General features: G+C 36.9%; 1 protein-coding gene across 1 annotated transcript in view; it reads left to right on the plus strand.

Moving 5' to 3' along the window:
• The first annotated feature begins 1,035 nt into the window (after window positions 1-1,035).
• LOC114534129 overlaps window positions 1,036-21,271 on the plus strand; it is a 65,488-nt gene continuing 45,252 nt past the window's right edge. Inside the window, exons 1-6 of the mRNA XM_028555676.1 lie at window positions 1,036-1,213; window positions 3,076-3,310; window positions 4,068-4,149; window positions 4,677-5,084; window positions 18,200-18,413; window positions 20,882-21,213. Of these exons, the coding sequence (XP_028411477.1) occupies window positions 4,908-5,084; window positions 18,200-18,413; window positions 20,882-21,213 (723 nt within the window). The 5' untranslated portion in view covers window positions 1,036-1,213; window positions 3,076-3,310; window positions 4,068-4,149; window positions 4,677-4,907. The remainder of the gene's footprint in view (window positions 1,214-3,075; window positions 3,311-4,067; window positions 4,150-4,676; window positions 5,085-18,199; window positions 18,414-20,881; window positions 21,214-21,271) is intronic.

The following is a 21,271-nucleotide window of genomic DNA, read 5'->3' on the forward strand; positions in this document are numbered from 1 at the left end:
TTTTAAGGACTCTTTTGGAAGTTAAAACGATGATGTAAAGCCTTAAATAGTCGGTCACGTCTTCGCAAAACCGAGCAAAACGACATACTGTACCAAGCCAAGGTCATAAAATGTATCCGTACAGGAAACACGAAATAAACCTCGAAATAAACAAAATAGACTCCTACCATTTCAAGGATTATAATCGAGTTGTTCCTTTTCACCGCTAATTCCTCCAGTTCTGATAATATTTTAAACTCTTCCTAGTGTTTTATCTGTTATTTGATTCCACATTTCATATTTTGTTTTCGAAACATTTTTTTAAAAAATAGTTTGCAAAATGACAGTTAGATTGCTGACGTTTTTCACTGGAACACAAACGTTTCGTCTTAGCCAATCAGGAAGTTGCTGATTACCAGTCTACACTCGTTCGCATTTCGCGCATGCGCACAAGTACCATGACCATTGAACGTCCATGACAATTGGGCAACTTTGGATTCCGCTATGCTCTCCCGGGTCCCGGGTGTAATTCCTAATCTCCGGGCGGAATTAGTACCCTCGCACGGTGCTCCGCACCGGCTCGGGGACAATCGAAAAATCTCGGATTAATTTAACTCTTCCTTCACTTTCTTCTTTAACCCATTTCTTACAAAATAGCTATGCAGCAAGCTGCCCGTTTTGCCATGTTAAGGCTAATTTCCACTCCGGAAAACGAGCAGAGGATCGGATCGGATTTTTTTCCGAGCTGGTCCGATCCATTAAGTGATTTCGAATCGGATCAAAAAAAGTTAAAACTATTTGAACTTTTTTATCCGGTCTCGGACGCTTTCGGATCAATATAAGCCAAAAATTTCAACAGACGGCGCACGCGCGGATTATCTTTCGTTCCGATCTGATGGTTTGGAGCAAATCCACCCAGGGTTTTGACTTTTGGGGGGAACATTGAAATCTGGATTTATGTCTGTCCAGAGAGATTACCTAATCCTAAATCCGATCATCGAATAAATCAGCTGTCAAGCACTGAGCGGCACTGCGCAATCGAACATTTGGCTGGAACTTCTCCAGGTTCTGAACATTACATTAGTATATATTAATATATATGGCTTTGTTGGTTTTGTTTCTTTCCACTGTTGCTGTCAGTTGGTAGTGATTTGATAATTTAGATCAAAGGCAAAGTGATCGATAAACGTTTGCCTTTCATTGAATGAAATTCATTCAAGAGTAGAGACTAGAGGTAAGCAAGTATATGTTATTAATATAAGTATTATGTCTATTTGTGTTTATAACAGGTCATATATATATTAAATTATTTTGTTACTAATTAGGTAAATTTGTGATTGCAAGTGACTGTTAAAGTACAGTGGGATGTTATAGCGTTACTAAAGAAGCTATATATGGTACTGTTAACCATGGATTTGGGACTAAGGGATGGGGGGGGGGGGGGAGTGTTGGTGTTTCAGGGTATGTGGTCAATGCTAAACTGCTATTTGATCTTCACTATTGGCTTCAAGGCAATGGCAATAAGTTGTTGCTCAAAAATTTTCATATTTTTTGGTTTAGTGTTTTATTAAATCTGATCTATTCACTATGATGTTTGATGACATTATCCAGAATAATTTGCAAGTATTAATTGTTCTGTACGTAATTAGTATATATAACTACATATAGCATTACAGTCTTCACAGTTAAATATTGCTATGCCCTAAATAGATTTCCACATTTACAGCCACCTCTTAATTAGTCCACTACATGCATACCAAATAAGCTAGCCTAATTAACTAATAAAGATATTTTCTCAAATGCCAATTTTGATATGAATATATAAATAAAGAAATCAGATGATTATTTCTGAAATAAACTTGCAACGACCTCACTCTCACTTGATCAATTCTGTAACATTTTGTGGTTGTTTTTGCTAAAGTATTTAGTCCGGTTAGCAGCTACTATAAAACAATTTAAAAGAGAGCAAAATACATTCCGGCTATCTGAAATAATATTCTTGTACACTCGCATGGTGACATCAAACAAATTGAACTTTGTTTATTGCACAGATTGAGGCCTGTGTTAACAGACCCAAATCTTTGCAGTATTAAATACTTACATGGTGTACGTACCTACAAGCTAATTTACGTAGCTGAAATAAATTTGTAATATGAAATTAGTATGTATACAATTGCTATAGAATGCAGACTGTCCTGGCAAACTGGTCTATTAGCAATATGGCCTGCTGTTGCTAGTCACTTTTCAATTATTTGATTTTTATTGTTATAACAATAATAATATGATATGACAACTTCTTATCTTTGATCTTTATTGTTCTAACACCTGTATACAAATTGTATTACTTGTATATGGTACACGTTAACCAATCAGATCGTTTGTTTACATTTTTAGGCTTAACCAATCAGAGTTCAAAAAACGTGTGCGATAGCACGCTTAAGATAAACTTGTGCAAAAATTTTATCCGATATATAATTGTTGTATAAATTGATATAACAACTATGAATATATTCAGAGTTAATACAGAGGGCATGAAATTGACATTTATGTTGACCTGCTTTATTTGTCAATTGACTATGTTCCATTTTGAATACTGTATGCTTTGCAATTTGTGGATATACAATGTCTTCTTTATTTTTTATTTTTGAACTTTATTTTCATAAACTTTTAACAAATTTAAAATCCCAAGATTTTTCTCTTTATTAGAAATCTTAGCATATGTTAAGCAGCATGACCAAATTAACATTTAAGTTGTTGAAAATCCTTTGCAAATATCTTAAATCTTGGAATTTATTTTTGTCCAGAATGGGCATTAATAAAAGTCATGGTTCTTTCAGCAATTTGCAAGTGTTAAGATATTTATTTTCTCAACCTTTTTAATTCCCACAATTATTTTCACAATTATATACCCGGCCTGGTTTCAGTAAGTTAAAACCATTAAAAAATTTTATGAGCATGCCATAGAAATTTCCATTCAGCAGTTAGCACCAACAGGGACAAATGAAACTGTACACATGGTATTGCATTAAATAAAGCAAAATAATTTTTGCATACAAGAACAATCTTCATAATTTCATCTAAAAATTTATATTTTAGCAGTAAAATGAAATTCAGAAAAACAATTGAAAGTCAAGTAAGCTGAATTCCTCACAAACAAATTTAAATCCCAGCCTTTACATCCCTCAAATGTTACAGTTCAACAACCCTAAGCTAAATGGCAATTAAAACGTACAACAAAGTGGAGCCTCATCAACCTGTGTAGAATGCAAATGGTAGTGACAAACCAAGTGCTTCCTTTATTGGGACCCATGACAATGGAGAAGCATGGTTTGTAAGTTACTCGATATAAAAAAATACAAACATTGTTACAGGCCTTTGATTAATCATTCTTTTAAGGAAAGGTTTTGTTAATAATTTTATTTATTCAAAAATCTACCAATCCTACCGAAGCCAAAACTGGTAAAATCTAGATCTAGTTAAACTTCCCCTCACTGTTCTAATTGTGGTATGAATAAAATCATCTGGGGTTGTCCGTGTGCATCTGACTAGCTCTAGTAGAAAAAATGTACCAAATCTGGTTACACTAGGAGCACCCATCAAATTCAAACCTATACTACCATCACAGTTTATGATAGAATATACATGGTTTGGAGACCATATAAGACTACAATTAACTATGTTGAGGTAGATTTATGAAAAAAAGGTTCCTTTCTCATCACATGTCTATTGTATTTTGCACAGATAAACCAATAGCAACTATCTTATCATTAAAATATTTTCCAAGTCAAGGTTGATGAGCTTATGAAGACAAATGCTATTGGTAAATTTGGCTAAAATACAAGCGACACGTGACGAGAAATAAACCATTTTTTTGCATAAACCAGGACGATAACATAGTTAATGAGTTGTATTGTACTTTTATTTAGTCTTCAAACCATGTATATTCTATTAACTGTTCTACCGTTAAGCATTGAAATGGTGGCGGAAAGGATCTTAGTGTTTTTCAAATCATAAAAGCTAGGCAGATTGCTGTTCCAAACTACCGTCAATAGTAATATTAGGATTGAAAAATTTTTTAACAACTTTAGTCACAGAAGATGTGATGCACCAATTTCGACAAGGACGATGACGAGAACAAACAAGAAGCCCTGTGAGCGCTTTGTTAGAAACGTACGAGAATATTATGTGTTAATATAGTTTAGCAAGTAAAAAAGAAATGCATGCAGTTTGTACTCTGCAATTTCCATGCGATAGTAACCACTGGTTTAAATATTCTTATTTGAATTTTGCATGGCAACAGTTGGGTGGGCATTTTGTCTGAGCATGCGCAAGTTTGTTTAACTGGCAACAAAGCTTTATATATAGAATTAATCGTAGAACGTTCACGAATGTTCACACATGTGATAAGGAATATATAAATATCTGACCCTCCCCCCCAATTGTCGTTCTTGCGGCGACCTGTGTTTTTGACAAAAAATGTAAGTAAATCAAGTAAAATATCCAGGGGTTATATAAGGACACGGCTTTCATAAAAGTAAATTTTATAGGTAGATTTTTCGTTCTTGATCAATTTTGAAATTGCAAAACATAATCGCTATCGCTATCAGTTTTCTGTGGCTTTAGAGTGAAAAAGTAAATATTGAATACTGCGGAAGCCTTAAGTCATGATTTTATTTTTTACTCCTGTTCAAATTTAGGGAATTTCACGCATTTCGATTATTCTTGACGACATGTCAACAAACGCGCTGATTGGTCAACATTTTGTGTGCCTCTGTGAACTTGTCTGCGGGAGATATACTCATAAAGAACGACTATCAGTGCCAAATATTTACTCACTTACCATTTGGTCTTGAACATACTCTACTCCACCGTTCGGAACACTTGCACTTTATTCAAGTCGTATTCTTGATCAGTGCATAAATCAGAACATGGCCGATGCAAATTTAGTTTCAAAGATCGAATCATATGGCTTTGGCGAGCTAGGAAATCTCATGACAAATTTGGGAATATCTTCTGTTGGGGTAAGGACAACCGATGATGCTCGTGCAAGAGTGTATGAAAAAATTGCTGAATCTCAAAAATTGTCTGATTGGACACTCGGAGAGGTAATCTTCATGAATAGATGTGTGATATTAAGCAGAATTACACCGTACAAAACTGGTGATATTTTCACCGAATGTTTGCTAAGTAGCTATACATATTAGCCGTGTTTGCCCAATAAGATTTCTGGTAATTGCATTAATTTTAAATAGTCATTTTTCTTCTGTTAATTCGACTTGTGTTTCGTAGAATTAATGTGTCCAATTCTGAGAGTCGTGTAATGTGTGGGAAGGACACATTCCTTAATCCGCTTTGGTAGAGCGATTTTAAGGCATTTTTAAACATATCAAAGATTCGTAGCTATTAGCTCAGATTTTTCAAATTTTTAATAGTAAAGGATGACTTGCCCAAACGAACTGTGCATTCTGAAATTTGGAACAAACACCAAACGGTACTTCAGTAGAAAATGTTTGATTTCGTACTGTATTACCTGTTATATAAGATCTGAGACGCGTTAACTCGACGCTAATGCTTTCAATTTACAAAAGTATCATGCAATTTACATAAAATTATGTACAGTTGACATAACGCATACACTAGCAAACTCTTGTGGGTTCATTACCCAGAAATCGCGAATCAGTATATATAATTGCATGTTTGTTAAAACAAACAGTTTCAAATATAACTTAAATACAGTATGCATTAGCCCTCGCCATTTCAAACAAAGCAAAATTAATAATCACCTAAGCCAGCCAAATAATAGAGCTAAAGTAGTGCATCTATTCTAAAATAACAAAAAGCGGAGTAAACATTGAACACTTAATATTTACTGCGACCAAGGGAAACATTATTTTTTGTACACCCACAAAGAATATTATTGTATGCCACTTGTCAAAGTTTGGTGTAATTTTGATGTCGCCCGCGCCACCCTCTGCAGAGTGAGATAACGTGTTATCTCATGGGAGTTATCTCATGGGAAATAACAACTTTAATCAGGTGCAGCGCACCTGGACGTGCGACCTTTAGACTGTTTATCCATTTGAATTATGTCTTTTATGAATAGATATTTCGTTGTTTACCTTGCAGTTTGGTTTTTCTTTGGCAAGTGGTATATACTAAAAAACCTATTTACCGAGAACTCAGAACACATTATGTTTTATGGACCCTCGACCATCGCAGGTCAAATATCGCAGGTCTCGAGTCCACAAAACATAATGTTTCCTTCGTTCGCAGTAAATAAGTGTTGAATGTTTTCTGAGGTCTCGGTAAAAGAGTTTTATTATATACCACTTGTCAACGAAAAACTAAACAACAAGGTAAACAACGAAATATAAATCGTAAAAGACATAATTTGAAAATGTCCAGGCGCGCCACACGTGATTGAAGTTGTTATTACCCATGGGAAATAACACGATATCTCACTCAACAGAGGGTCGCGTGGACGACATCAAAATTTCGTCACTCTCACGTCATTCGTTCTCGACCAATGAAATGCTACGAACACCAAACTTTGACAAGTGGTATATCATAATGTCCGTTATTCTTCTGAATAATTAACAAAGGATATCTTTGTTATCTTTCGAATATTCAATCGATAATTGCATTCGAAAAATATTCAAAGCTTCAGAGCGTAGTGTAGTATAGTCGGGTCATTGCAAAATGACATACCAAGCTCATAAACAATAAAAGCTTACGGATAATGATTTGTTCCAGCTTGCACGGTATCCCGGTTTGTTACCGTATTTTTTCCACATTTTATTTTGTTAAAAGTTTATAAAACGCTTTTACAAAGAAGTTTGCGAAATTGCACGTAAATAGACGTTTTACATTATAGACTACTTTTCTATCTATTCAAGGAAATGCCATTAAATCACCACAGCTGAAAAGAGCGTACTACAATTAGTAGAAGAGCAACGTTTGGTTGCCAAATGTTTTGAAATGCGGGAAGTATAGCCTTGCAAGGTTTGCAAATTTGTATACTTTATCGAACGGAAATTGGTACCATTTTTGGCATGAATGTGGCAACAATTTCCTTGTTTGTTGTAAAAAAGAACACAAACTTGTAACCTTTGCAAGGCTATATATCCGGCAATTTAAAACATTTCGCAACCAAACTTTGCATTTCTTCTAATTTCAGTACGCTCTTTTCAGCTCATATCCTTGAATAGATATAAAAGTAGTCTATAATGAAAAATGTCTGTTGCTCGGATTCTTATTGATATACACACTTTTTGTCTTATCTAATCAGGAAGGTGTTCCTGTCTTCACTCGTTCAAATTTGACGCATGCACACAAATGCTATGACGATTGAACGTCCAAGGTCCATGGCATGGAATTTGGGCAACTTTGGATCCCATTATGTTCTGTCACAATACCCTGCTGTGATTCAGAATATCTCTTAATTTAGCTATTGTTTGATATCACCAAAAGCGTGATAATTAAAGTTACGTGACTACGAATGAACCAATAACATTTAAAATACACAGCACCTATATAACAATACCTGTTGTTTTTTATTGCAAATATCAATCAATCAATGAAATACAAACACAGCAATTTTGCTTTTCACCTTTTGAAGTCAGTTCCACCTTACCCTTCATTAAACGAGGAGCCACAGTTGTTGCAAAAGCTGATATGCGTTTTGAACGAAAAACATTTAAATACAAGACGCCGGGTAGGCGTTAACTCGGGCTATGTATTCAATAAATACACTGAACTGAAACTGAGCTATATTGATACACTGAATACACTCTAAATACGCGACTGTCCGCGCGGAAGACTAAGCCTGCGACACGAAAAAAAATTAACAATCGCGAAACCTAGACTCGGCTACCACAGGTAGCGCGAGTAATAAAACCCATGAAGGTATGATATAGAAATTTTAATACACACAACAAAATTGTAAATTAAATACACACAACTATAAAAGCAGAAATTAACAAAAAGCTATTGCCAATGAACTGCTCTTTTCGTACGTTAACGTGACATTATTGACAAATAGCAAATGTTCCGCTAAGGCATCTTCATCCAGTGCTAAAACCCCTAAATGTTTAACAAGCTCGAAAGGACTTCATCTCCCATTTTTATAGTCAATTCTTTGTCATCAGTATCTTTACCAATGACCTAAAAATATAATATCACCATGATTACAATAAATTGCAACTCCAATACACCCCACCATTAATATGAAATAGGTGTAGTTATCAGATATAAGGCACTCAAAAGCTTCTTGCAATGAGGTACAGTATTGATACCCCTCTGTAGAACTTTCTTGCTTAACAGTACCTGAGTAGCTTTCACTGTACCCTAACTGGTAATCAGTATCAAAGATATTTAATATTGTTGGTAATTCTGATTGCATTAAAAATGCCTGTCCGACTAATTGTGACGATCTTGAATACAACTTGTTACCAATATTCATTATTTCTACAAGGTCATTCGCAGAACTGATACATTTAATTGTGTAACTGTAAATCAATGAGCACAAACTCATTGCAACACATTGCTGCCCTGCATTCTGCCCAAAAAGCAGCTGATTGCCTTGACTATATGGAGCTGCTATTGTTTTGTTTGGGTCGACATACACTAAAGGCCCAGGATTTTTTTCTATGTCCCCACTTAATTTATATTTGTAATAATTTTCCAAATGAATCTTGCTTTTGAAAGAACACATCACTTTATTACAAGAACACAATAAACTACATTGATATACTTGTTCACAACAATTTAAACACTTTGCTCCATTTTCATACATTCTAATATTGGCATATAAACAATACACCATTGTCTCCATAAATATGATTATAAAACAAATAGTCTAACCTTTCTATTCCTTTTGACACTTTCCAAAATTCGCATTGTAACTGTAATTCTTCTTATTTTGGTTGGTTGAGCTGGTGCATTATCGCAGATAAGTACAAAATGCAATGCGCGTACATCCTTCAGTGGAATAATATTAGATAACTCAGTTACTACAGCATGGTTCCCGATGATGAATCCCCTCATATATGTTCGCTTACGTTAGATACGTAAAATTGATCTATCATAAATTGATCTCTCATAACGCTTGAATACCCGAAAAAGCTCTTTTCGTACATGTATACATCTATATTGAACGATGTACACACATTTTGTGTATGCATTGAGCTTGTTATACACAATATTTGTGTTGACTTTGTGGGACAAAAATTCACACCTACAATACGCCATATTTGAATCACTGTTAATGTTAAACACAGTTATTATCCTGTGTTGACCATATATGTTCCTTTGCACATGCGTGTTTTTGTCTTGACTGCGATTTCGCGATGAACACAAAAAAAAAAAAAGGAAAACCGAAGCCCATTTTATACCTCGGGCATTTCCCGTGGAAAGCCCGAGTAAAAAGCCTATTTTGAACTGGTGGTTAGCTGTTTAAATATAGAGAAACAACAAATATCACTTTAAGGTTTTTATAGAGTCGACTGCAATCACTGCATAAATTCAATAATCGGAAAAAATTCAACTTTTAGTACTTGGGGATTTAAATTATTTGTGCTTTTTTGAAGTTTTGACAGTTTAGCTATAGTGAAGTATTAACTCTCACTTAAGCTGTGAAAGTCTATAAAATGCATGCAACGTAGCTAATGCAGCAGGAAAGTGGGCGATTTCACTTCACCTTTTATCTGATTGTGTTTGTTTTGGGAAAAATTTGAAACATCAACTTTATATTTAAGTCATTTCATAATGTGATTAAGCTTAGAGGGTTAGGGTGGCTAACGGCTGTATTCTGAAAGCTTACTCACACTAACACTTTAGTGCCATTCCAGTCAGGTGTACTCAAGAAGAGTTGAAGTGTGAGCATGAGTGGAGGGTGAGCAATATGTTCTGCTCATTGAGGTAACACTCATCCTCAACAAATGTTGTTCAATTTGTATTCACTGAGGTCACTCAAGTATAACTTATATGAGTCGCACTCGCCTTTGTTATCAAAATCAAGGAAGTGTAGCTTACTTTAGTGCAGACAGGATACTGCATAACCATGTAATACAGGCAAGATGTCCCAAATAAGACAGTATTTTTCTGAATTAGAGAAGTCGCTTATAACAGAATTAGTTGCGAAGCATAAGTGTGTCCTTGAGAACAAAAGGAACGATTACAAAAGTATACCGCAAAAAAATAAAGCCTGGGTAACTCTGACAGAAGAGTTTAACAGTCAGGCGAGTGTCCAGAAGCATGCCTTGGATGTCACCACGCTCAAACTGAGCGCACAAGCGACTATTATCAAATATTCTCGAGTCGTGCACACTGCCGCTGCCTGGCCACCGCACAACGATGTTCTGTATTTCTAGATTTGGCCCAGAAACTGCTTGAATATTCAGTGAAAAAAAAACCCTTCCGATTTCTAAGCAATTCTGCGTTTTCTCCTCCTGGGCATGGAATTTTTATATGGGTACAATCAATCGCCCCAACAACATTAGGAAACGAGCATATTCTCCAAAATTCAAGTTTGGTTGCTGTAGCATTTCAACAGCAGGAAATTTGATATACAGGGTGTATCAGAAAAAACTAGAAGATTTTAAAATGTTCAGAAAACTATCATTTTATCAAGATATCTCAAAAATATATTTACGTCTAAGTATTTTAGCATCTTCTGGCTTATCTAAGAGTAAAAACTAGCTGAAAAATTAACCTCGAAAAGCGGGAGAACGGTTTGTAAAAGCCTCATTTTTAACCGCTTGTGCAAAGAAAATGAGACGTTGAAAATCCAAGTTCAGTTAGGCCCTGTTCATATGATCCCGCTTACTGAGATGTCTCACCTAGCGAGATGAAAAGTTCCATGTGTTCATATGGTGTTTTCATCCCGCTTGCCGAGATAAAAATTCTTCGTTTCCATGGTAACTTTGTGGAAATAATTTTCATCGATACAGAATAAAACGATCGCTAACGCGATTTTTTTTGCCTTTAATGATTGTTTTGCAGCGTAGGACATTAGTTAAGCAATATTTTTGATAATTTGTACTAACCCAAACGTAAAATTTGCTAAAAATCGTGCAAATTAGCGTTAAAATCGGGTATTTATAGTGTTTAGATTTCATCCCACCAAGCGGGATAGCGCGTTCATATGGGAATCGATTTATCCCGTCTACCTATGATCTCGCCTCTCAAAGGCGAGATCCCGGCTAGCGGGACAATTCGTTTTCCCATATGAACGCGTTGTAAGTTTTACTAGTAAAGTAACACACGACGAGATCATAGGTAAGCGAGACGTCCCGGTAAGCGGGGTCATATGAACAGGGCCTTAAAGAGGTGAAAGTTTGGAATCTTTTGTGCAATGTATCGCAATTTCAAAAAATTTTATGAACATTAGGTCCGCCGCGAAACGTTTCAAAATTGGATTTTTTCCCCCGTTTACTCCGCTCTCTCGTAACTTTTTACACGCGAGAATGATTACATGCAGGAGTGATAGTTGGAATGACGTAATTACGAGCACTGTTTGTTAAATGAAAACAATAAAACAAGAGTATTCATTGTTAGTTATGTTTAAGTACGTCATTCCAACTATCACTCATGCATGTAATCATTCTTGCCTGTAAAAAGTTACGAGAGAGCGGAGTAAACGGGGGGAAAAAATCCAATTTTGAAACGTTTCGCGGCGGACCTAATGTTTATCAAATTTTTTAAAATTGCGATACATTGCACAAAAGATTCCAAACTTTCACCTCTTTAACTGAACTTGTATTTTCAACGTCTCATTTTCTTTGCACAAGCGGTAAAAAATGAGGCTTTTACAAACCGTTCTCCCGCTTTTCGAGGTTAATTTTTCTGCTAGTTTTTACTCTTAGATAAGCCAGAAGATGCTAAAATACTTAGACGTAAATATATTTTTGAGATATTTTGATACAATGATAGTTTTCTGAACATTTTAAAATCTTCTAGTTTTTTCTGATACACCCTGTATAATGAACTTTCAGTCGAGCAATGGCCTCAGATACGCGCTTAATCATACGGCTTGCAGACGGTTGTGATATGTCACATAGGTCCGCTTCCACATAGATATGCTTCCGGAAACGTGCCAGTGGCGTAATAACGTAAAGTGAATAAAAACTTAACTTCTGCAGGAATTGGATTCCCCCGTTCGTTATGAGCAGATATGTCTGCCTCTATAATAAGTCAAACATCTCCCGCGAAAACCATCCTTAGTTGATCTAAATCTGCTTCTAAATTGTTCTTCATCATAAATTTCATAGTTGAAATACTAATTTCTGTTCTCCTTTTTGTTATTGCGTTGCAAATTGTCCAATTGTTGCAATCTTTCAAGCCATAGATTCGCCATATTGTTTATCACAACTTTGTCTGAGTGTGGTTCAAGGGAGGTATGACCTACACTCATATTCCACTCCTCTACTTCGAGAGTGAGTGCCGTTTGTGAATGGTCCGAGAGCAAGTGTAACTTTCCACTCATTGAGAGTGAAAGAATACTCAGTGAGTACAGAGTTGCACTTTTGAGTAATGAACCTCTGCTCATTGAGTGTGAGTTTTATTATTAAAACTAGAAATACATGCATGCAGCAACCCCTCGCCTCGCCTCGGTTAAGCGAAATTAGTTAAGCATAGGGATGGTGACATGATAGTTGGAAAATTTTGTGTGGGCTGGGGTGTTTGGAGGGTACTTTTGTATTGTTACTATGTGAAAAGAGAAGTATGGAAATAAATTTCTGGAAGTGGAAGCACTGTAGTCATAGCAACTCGCAACCAACATCGCAACGGCCTTATATTTTCAAACAATCAAAGTTTACCCTCATATTTTTGTGAAAAAAAGGCAAAAATACTACAAGATTCTAACCATTTTCTGGAAGTTAAGTTACTCATCTATAGTCACTGTTATGGTAAATTATTTTAATTATTAATTACCTTGAAATATAACATCAGACGTCTCATACGAGTTCCGAAGTTTTATGTTTACGCCTCAACTGGTTTTTGCACGCGAATATTTTGAAAAAACTGAGTTTATAAATGAAATTATAATGTCGTCTATAACATAACACATTCAGATTTGTAGTGAAATAAGTTTGAGAATACTAAAGTTGTGTTTACCCATAGGCGGCCCAGAACTGATCTCACTGACCTCGCGCTACGCTCATGTTGTCTGAACAGTCTTATATTATGACAAGGTTGGCAACTCTCACGCCAAATAAGCTAAAAACGCACGACGGTTGACCCAAACACCTTCACAAAACCGCAAATATTTCGTAAAAATATGGCGAATGAGAAGAAAAAAAGTACAACACATTAAACTTGAATAATTTTACTACATTTATCCTATATTTTTAGCATTCAAATGTATTCCTATGCATGTATAAAACCTGAATGTTTTTTGGGTTTCTGGCAAATATATTTCAAAACCTATGCTTGGGACACCTTGCCCACAGATTACCCAGATGTCTCACTTCTGATTAAAAAAGCGTAAGCGCTTGCTCAGCAAGTGACTAGAGGCATTCCCCCCCCCCGAAATTTCAAAATGGAGCCGAACTATTTTATACATGGAAAAAAACCTCCTCTCATTTGCTAGAGAAAGCGACTGTGTAGTTAAGTTTGTGTCTGAATCCATCATGATCTATACGCGCTTTGGAAAAGTGAGTTTAGAGTACCTCGTTTTCAAAATTGTACGAGTGTTCTATCTTTTTTCGATTGTCGTAGGAGCGGAAAATTATAAGCAGTAGAAATCTCCATAATTTCAAACATATTTCTTTTAAAAAGTGTTTGAATATCTTTACATTGAATGGCACTTCCTGTACAAATCAATAAATGTACATATATTCCGATTCATTAGACACATCGTGCAGTTTTTCACTTCAATTCAGTTCGTCTCCATTTTGAAATTTTATTTCGGGGGGGTGAATGCCTCTAGTCACTTGCTAAGCGTGCGCAGAAAGCGATGCGCAGTGACGAATCGCTTACGCTTTTGAGTCAGAAGTGAGACATCTGGGTGTTAATCTGTGCCTTGCCTATACCTTCGTCATATTTTTAAATTGAGAATAAAAAGCTGATTGGTTGTCGTTTAAAAAGAGCCAATCAGCTTTCTATTCTCAATTTAGAAATATGACGAAGGTATAGGCAAGGTGTCCCCAGCATAGGTTTTGAAATATGTTTGACAGAAACCCAAAAAACATTCACGTTTTATACATGCATAGGAATACATTTGAATGCTAAAAATATAGCATAAATGTAGTAAAATTATTCAAGTTTAATGTGTTGTACTTTTTTTTTTCTCATTCGCCATATTTTTACGAAATATTTGCGGTTTTGTGAAGGTGTTTGGGTCAACCGTCGTGCGTTTTTAGCTTATTTGGCGTGAGAGTTGCCTACCTTGTCATAATATAAGACTGTTCAGACAACATGAGCGTAGCGCGAGGTCAGTGAGATCAGTTCTGGGCCGCCTATGGTTTACCACAAAAGAATGACTTTTTATACATGTGCCGGGTCTTATTTTCCTGTGTAAAATCTTCCAACTTCATTATACACGTTGAATTCAGTCGAAAATTTAGTCTTGTTTTTTTTTTGTTAAACCGTAAAAAGTCCTGACCACATTCGAGTTTCCCTCTAATGTAATTAAATATATATATATTCCATATTTATGAAAATATAAATAATATGAAAATATATTTATAAGTTTCTTCAAAATTTTGCGAAATGACAGTTATACAGGTTTAAAAATACAAATATTTGTCTCGACCAATCAAGAGCTTAGTAGTTTACGCTGGTGCAAGCGCATAAGGTAGAACACCGTCCATGGGGTGACGTCCATTGCATAATGGCGGACAACTTTAATTTGATTTCGCCTTTGCACATCCTGGGTGTAAATATCCGAGCGGAATTAGTACCCTCGCACGGTGCTCCGCACCGGCTCGGGGATTATTAAAAACTTGTGTGTGAGTAACTTGTGTGTGAGTAAGCTTTTAGAATACAGGCGTAAGTCAGGAAATATTTTGCTTCAGTTGTGTTTGTCAGGCGTAAGTCATGAAATATTTTGCTTCAGTTGTGTTTTGTAGCTTTATTTTATACATAATAATGGTTTAAAAGTAGCTCAAACTTCTATCTTAAACAGTAATAGTTTACTTTCGTTTTATGTCCACGAGCTCCAATTCCTGGTAAAACGTGTTTCCTAGCCATACGATATAGCCACGTGACTATAATTTACTGTCAACAAAACTCAACGTAATACGTGTAACATCCTCCCTTCTTTATGGAGAACTGGTCAGTTTCTAGTGTTTGTTTGTACAGTTCCATAAGTTCTATTTTTCAAGTCCAAATCTTGTAGGCCTGGTCACGATTCGTCCGCTGGGTGTTCTTGTGATGCCGTCGTTCGTTTGGGGTCCTCTTGCATTTGTTTCACCCACTGCGGCCATTGGTAGCTAATTGTGCTTCGGCTCTTTCGTTAACTCCAGCTTCCGGAGTGGTATCTGCCGTGGGGTCTTTCTCACAGATAGCCGCAGGCTCATCATCATCCGAGTTATCATCGTACTTTTCTTCCGATTTGCGCAGGAATTTCCTGTTTCTGATGTAAGTTCGTCCGTTGCATTCTACAGCGTACGAGCGTATTCCGACTCGCCGAATAACGCGACCATTTTCCCATCTTTTCTCGCCAATTTTGATCGGTTGTATTCTTACAGTGTCTCTGTCTTTTAATAGGCTTAGTTTACGGGCTCCACGATTGTAGTATTGTCTTTGCCGTTCTTGTGTCTTCTGGATACGACGTCCGGAATCTTTGTTTAATTGTGGTTTAGCTAGTTTAGTGGAAATTGCGTTTGCGTTGCGCCGGGCTCGTTTCGTGTGTTGTCTGCGTTGTGTTCCGGATGACCAGCAATGCGAGGTATGGGTCGTCTCCAGAATCTTTGCATGTTCTCAAGAGTTTCTTTGCTTGTTTAACGGCTGATTCTGCTTTGCCGTTTGATTGGTGGTGGTAGGGGCTGGTACGCTTGTGGGTAAAACCGTAATTTGATGCGAATTCGGTGAACTTGTCGCTTGTAAATTGGGTCCCGTTATCAGTCACTAAGGTTTCCGGGATGCCGTATCGGGCAAAGTGGGCTTTAAGCTTCTTTATTACGGCTTTAGACGTCGGTTGTTCGAGTGGGTCGATCTCGAAAAAATATGAAAATTAATCGACAGTCACTAGGTACTCTTTGTTATCAAACTCGAATAGATCACAGCCTACTGTCTCGTGTTTCGTGCGTAATGAGTGGTTCTTTTTGCTGCTTTGTGTTGAAGCTTGAGCAGGCTTCGCAGCGAGAAATATGGTCTTTAAGTTCCTGATTTATGTGTAGCCAATAGATTGTCTCTCTAGCTCTAGGTGTGCTGGATTCAATTCCTTGATGGGCTAGGTGTAGCTCGTGTAGCATCTGCTTTCTTAGCGTCTTTGGTATGACTAACCTGTCTCCTCGGAACACGAGGCCGTCTTAGACTCCCAGCTCATCTCTGATGTGAAAGTACGGTGCTGTTGTTAGGTCCAGGGTCTTCGGGTTTGCAGGCCATCCAGGTAAGATGAAGGTTTTGACTTTCTGTAGTGCGGGATCTGCGTTGGTTTCTTCCTTAAATTGCGTGAGTGTTGCTTCGCTTGCAAGGAGTTGGTTGATTTCTCCTGGTTTATCGTCTTTTAAAACGTCTTCGGAGATGTGTTCGGCATCAGACAGTTGATGCATGGGCTTGAATTTCATCATGATTAGTGTAGGTATAGTATGCTCCAAGTGGTGGTGGCTTAGAGTGTCTGCTAAGTACAGTTCTGCACCCTTTTTATACTGGATATTGACGTCGTAGTGCTGTAATCGCATCATCATTTTCTGAAGGCGGCGGGGTGCTGCTGTTAAAGGCTTCTGGTGGATGGCTTCTAGGGGTTTGTGATCCGATTCGATTATGACTGGTCGTCCATAAGTAAATTGGTGGAAGCGTTCCTTTCCGTATACTATTGCTAGAAGTTCTTTTTCAATTTGCGCATAGTTCTTTTCAGCATCAGTTAAAATAACATCGATCAAGTAACATACTGAGCTTTCGGTCATGATCAACGACAGCCTCTGTCATGGTTGCTCCATTACCGGTGATGAGGATGTCATCAGCCACTGTTCTTACTCCTTCTAATCCATCGAAGGCTTCGTCCAAACGTTGTTGAAAAATTTCTCCAGCTGGGGAGATTCCAAAGGGCATCCGTTTCCATCTATATCTGCCGAACGGGGTATTGAAGGCGGTCAGCAGGGAGGACTCTTCGTCCAACTTGATTTGCCAATACCCGTTACGATAGTCCACCTTGGTGAAGACTTTGGCATGTGCAAGCTCGGGAAGGACGTCTTCGATGTTAGGCATAGGGTGGTGACATCGTTTCAAAGCTTTGTTCAATGGTCGAAGGGCGAGGCACAACCTAAGTTTCCGTTGGGTTTTCGGTTCGCCACAATGCTGCTGACCCACTCGGTCGGGAACTCGGTTCGTTCAATCACACATTTGGGTCTGTCTTGGGATGTAGGTCTGGACCTAACGCACCCAGTCCTTCGAAAACGTCGCTGTACTTGTCAAAAATTTCTTGTCGAGTGAAACCCATCACACTTGGGTCAACCGTTTCGCTATCCATGGTAGGTGGTCTGCTGTCACGTTGAATGGTCCGTTCATATTTTGTCCCTTTAAACGCGCTTTTTTTCAACACATTGCATGTTGCGCCCGTATCAATTTGGAACGTGGCTTCGTTTCCACCTTTGATCTTCATTTCTGTTACTAGTCGTGATTGGTATGGAGGCGTATCTTGGACAGTCAAAACACATTCTGATGGCGATAACTCGACTGTCATCACAGAATCGCCCGAGTCACTTGAAACATTTTCAGTAACATTGTGTAGAGGCTTCGTTCGAATAGTTTTTGTTTTCTGAAATTAAGCTACACTCGGGAAAAATGATTACTACCACAATTCTTTCATGTCTTTCCGAACGCAGGGCAGCGTTCCTTCTGTCGAACGTGTGTTGTGCCACAGTATTTACAGTGAATCGGTGCGCCTTCACCTCTTTCAGTTTTCTTTGGGGTGGTTTTGAAATGACGGAAACAAGCAGTTTAAAATGACGCGGGGTTGCTGCATGCATGTGTTTCTAGTTTAAAAATCAATATTATATTTAAAAATATTTGGTATAAAAGATGTGGCTACAAGTATTTTCCCTTTTATTTTCAGGCATTTTCCGTATTCTCAGATGCGAAAAACATGGATGTATTGAAGCGGACAGAATTACTGAGTCTCTATAAGAGGGTGGAAGATGCTTTAAAAACTTGTGACGAGAAAATGCTGCAGAGTTTGAATACCAAGTTCTCTGTCAAAAACATTGTTGATGAAATTCGGCGAAAGATGAATAAGCTCCAAGTTAAAGAATATGTTGTTCTAATTGCCGGTAGGTAATATTACTAATAAAATGTCAACAGTAAAAGTATCTCAAGTTATAAACAACATTATAATAGATCTTATGTATAATGACGAAACAAGCCGTGACAGCTGCAGGAAATTCTGGTCTTAATGGTCACGGCGGGAAATTTTGAAGAATAAATTTTTCACCGTGACTACAAAAACCAGAATTTTCTGCAGGCGTCACGACTTGTTACGTCATTATGCATAAGGTCTATTGAGAAAATTCTAAGCTAAACTATATACATAACTACCTTGACCTCAATTTTGTAAATCACATTATGGCTAGAATTACCATTTAAACTGTTTTGAAAATTTTATAAGATACAATTTGAAAAGTTTCCATAATCAATCCTGGATATCTTAAGAGAACATTTTATTAATTAGGTTTTTACCAAAAGTGTTTTACTGGTATATTCTATTATGTCATTGTTATATTGCATTGATCTCCATAATTTTTGAATATATGCCAAACCTTTCCAGTGATTTCGTTTTTTTAGCAAACGAAAAATCTCATTTTGCCTACAATTAAAAAACGATTTCTCAAAAATTAAAAGAGGTAATTTAACAAATGTTTATACAAACTCTAAATTGTGATGAACTAAAATAATTGTACTTCGTTTAGCCTAAGGCTAAGTAATATAGCGACAGCTCAATCCAATGCAATCCAATCAACCTTTATTTAAAACGGTTACAAAAAAAATAACGAAGATAAAAGTACAAGCCTATATGCATTAATATAGTTGAACCTGTTTTCCATGAAAGCCGTGTCTATTGAAAATTATATCTTAACCGTCGAAATTTTGTATTGTTTTAACCAAAATTCCCCGTTTAGAATGCTAGGCCTAATAGAATGACATGCAGGGAAAATATCTTAGACGCATAACCTTCGAGATATTTATCCAAATACACGATAAACTCCAGATCATGGGCATATGGTAAAACGCGGACTGGACTGGACTAGTAAAACACGGACTGGACTAAATTAGTAAAACGCGGACTGGACTAAATTAGTAAAACGCGGACTGGAATCGATAAAATTTCTTTAATTGTGATTTGCCTAGTATTAGCCTATAGTTTGCCCAAAAATTTCTCAATGCATGCCAGAAAACTGTTTTACCGGGGCATTCCGTATGGTTCCGATCGACGTCGACGAAGGACGACGCCACTACGCGCCAATCGCGCCAAAAATCGAAAATCTTGGTGCTTGCGTCCATTGTTTAAACATGGAAGCAAGCTTCAAAATTCCGACATTGATAAAAAAAGCCCAACTAGGGTCCAAGGATAGTGCAAAGTTTTCATGCCTTGTAATACCTAAGCAACCAGACGTTTTACCAACATAAACATTTTGACTTATGCCAGTAAAAATATAATGAACTAGGTCAAAAGGAAATTACTCAAAGTACTCAAGTTACGTTAGTCGCGGATACTGTCACTATTAAATTATAATTTTAGTTGCTCATCTAAACCAGGCGCCATTTTCTCAGTTTAGTCTCTTTTCTTCGTCAAACGACTGTGACTACATTCACTACATTTATATCATGGCACCAATTTATCCGTCATTTCATAAGAATAGCCAAAATAGTTGCGTTGTAAATAATGTAAATATAAACCGCGGTGCATATTATGTCTATGATGTGGATACTTCGACGCGTAAATCGATACAAAACAATATACTTATAATCAATACCATACTGTATACCGCCAAAATGATTTGATTACTGCACAAAATGTCCGTTTTGTATAGTATCATTTATGTACTCTATGCAGAATACCAGTTATCGACTTGCTATCGACATAATATATATATTCGTGTAAGAGATCTATCATTACATAAACAACAGACCGTTGTTTCTTCCTAACCTCTTAGCTCTATTTATGGACGAAACCTTTCAAATTATATTTGTGTTGAATTGAATGCTCGTAATTCATAACATAAGATGATAAAATGCGTAGATTCTGAAAGAATTGCTCGATTTTGTTTTGAAGCAACGCTCGTCGCTCCTCGTTTCTTTACATCGTGAATAATGTTCAAGGCTCTACGCTTCCTTTCCAAAACTTTGGGATACGACTTTTTAAATCTCTTGTTGGGTTAATAACTATAAAATTAAAGAAATTTTATCGATTCCAGTCCGTGTTTTACTAATCTAGTCCAGTCCGTGTTTTACTAATTTAGTCCAGTCCGTGTTTTACTAATTCACTCCAGTCCGCGTTTTACTAATTTAGTCCAGTCCGTGTTTTACTAATTTAGTCCAGTCCGCGTTTTACTAATTTAGTCCAGTCCGTGTTTTACTAATTTAGTCCAGTCCGCGTTTTACTAATTTAGTCCAGTCCGCGTTTTACTAATTTAGTCCAGTCCGTGTTTTACTAGTCCAGTCCAGTCCGCGTTTTACCATAATATGCCCAAATCATGCAGTCGAAGGTGAAAAGTCAATTTTATTCATTTTTACCATCCAGGCGAGACTAGCGCTGGAAAAAGTAGCTTCGTCAACCTAATCCTTGGAGAAGAAATTCTTCCATCTTGTACCCTGCCTGCGACAGCAACTATTTGTGAATTAAAATATGGAGAGGTAAGAAAGCTTGTAGCATATTACAAAGATGAACAGGAACCAGAGAAGCGTACCTTACAATCCGAGAAGACAACCAAAGAAGAGCTTATCTTACGAGACCCAGCAGAAGGAAAGAGTTATACTGATCAACTGGAAGAATATTTGAATCAAAGGGGTGATCGCAAAAAAGGATCACCCTTCAAAAAATGTGAACTATTTTGGCCTCACGATTTGCTCAAGGTAATCAAGAGATTAATTTAATTTAATATTTACCAGTAGATATTACATTTTGCTTTCA

This window comes from Dendronephthya gigantea, unplaced genomic scaffold (assembly GCF_004324835.1).
Source record: "Dendronephthya gigantea isolate DGI-Jeju-01 unplaced genomic scaffold, DenGig_1.0 000097F, whole genome shotgun sequence".
Classification (NCBI taxonomy): domain Eukaryota; kingdom Metazoa; phylum Cnidaria; class Anthozoa; order Malacalcyonacea; family Nephtheidae; genus Dendronephthya; species Dendronephthya gigantea.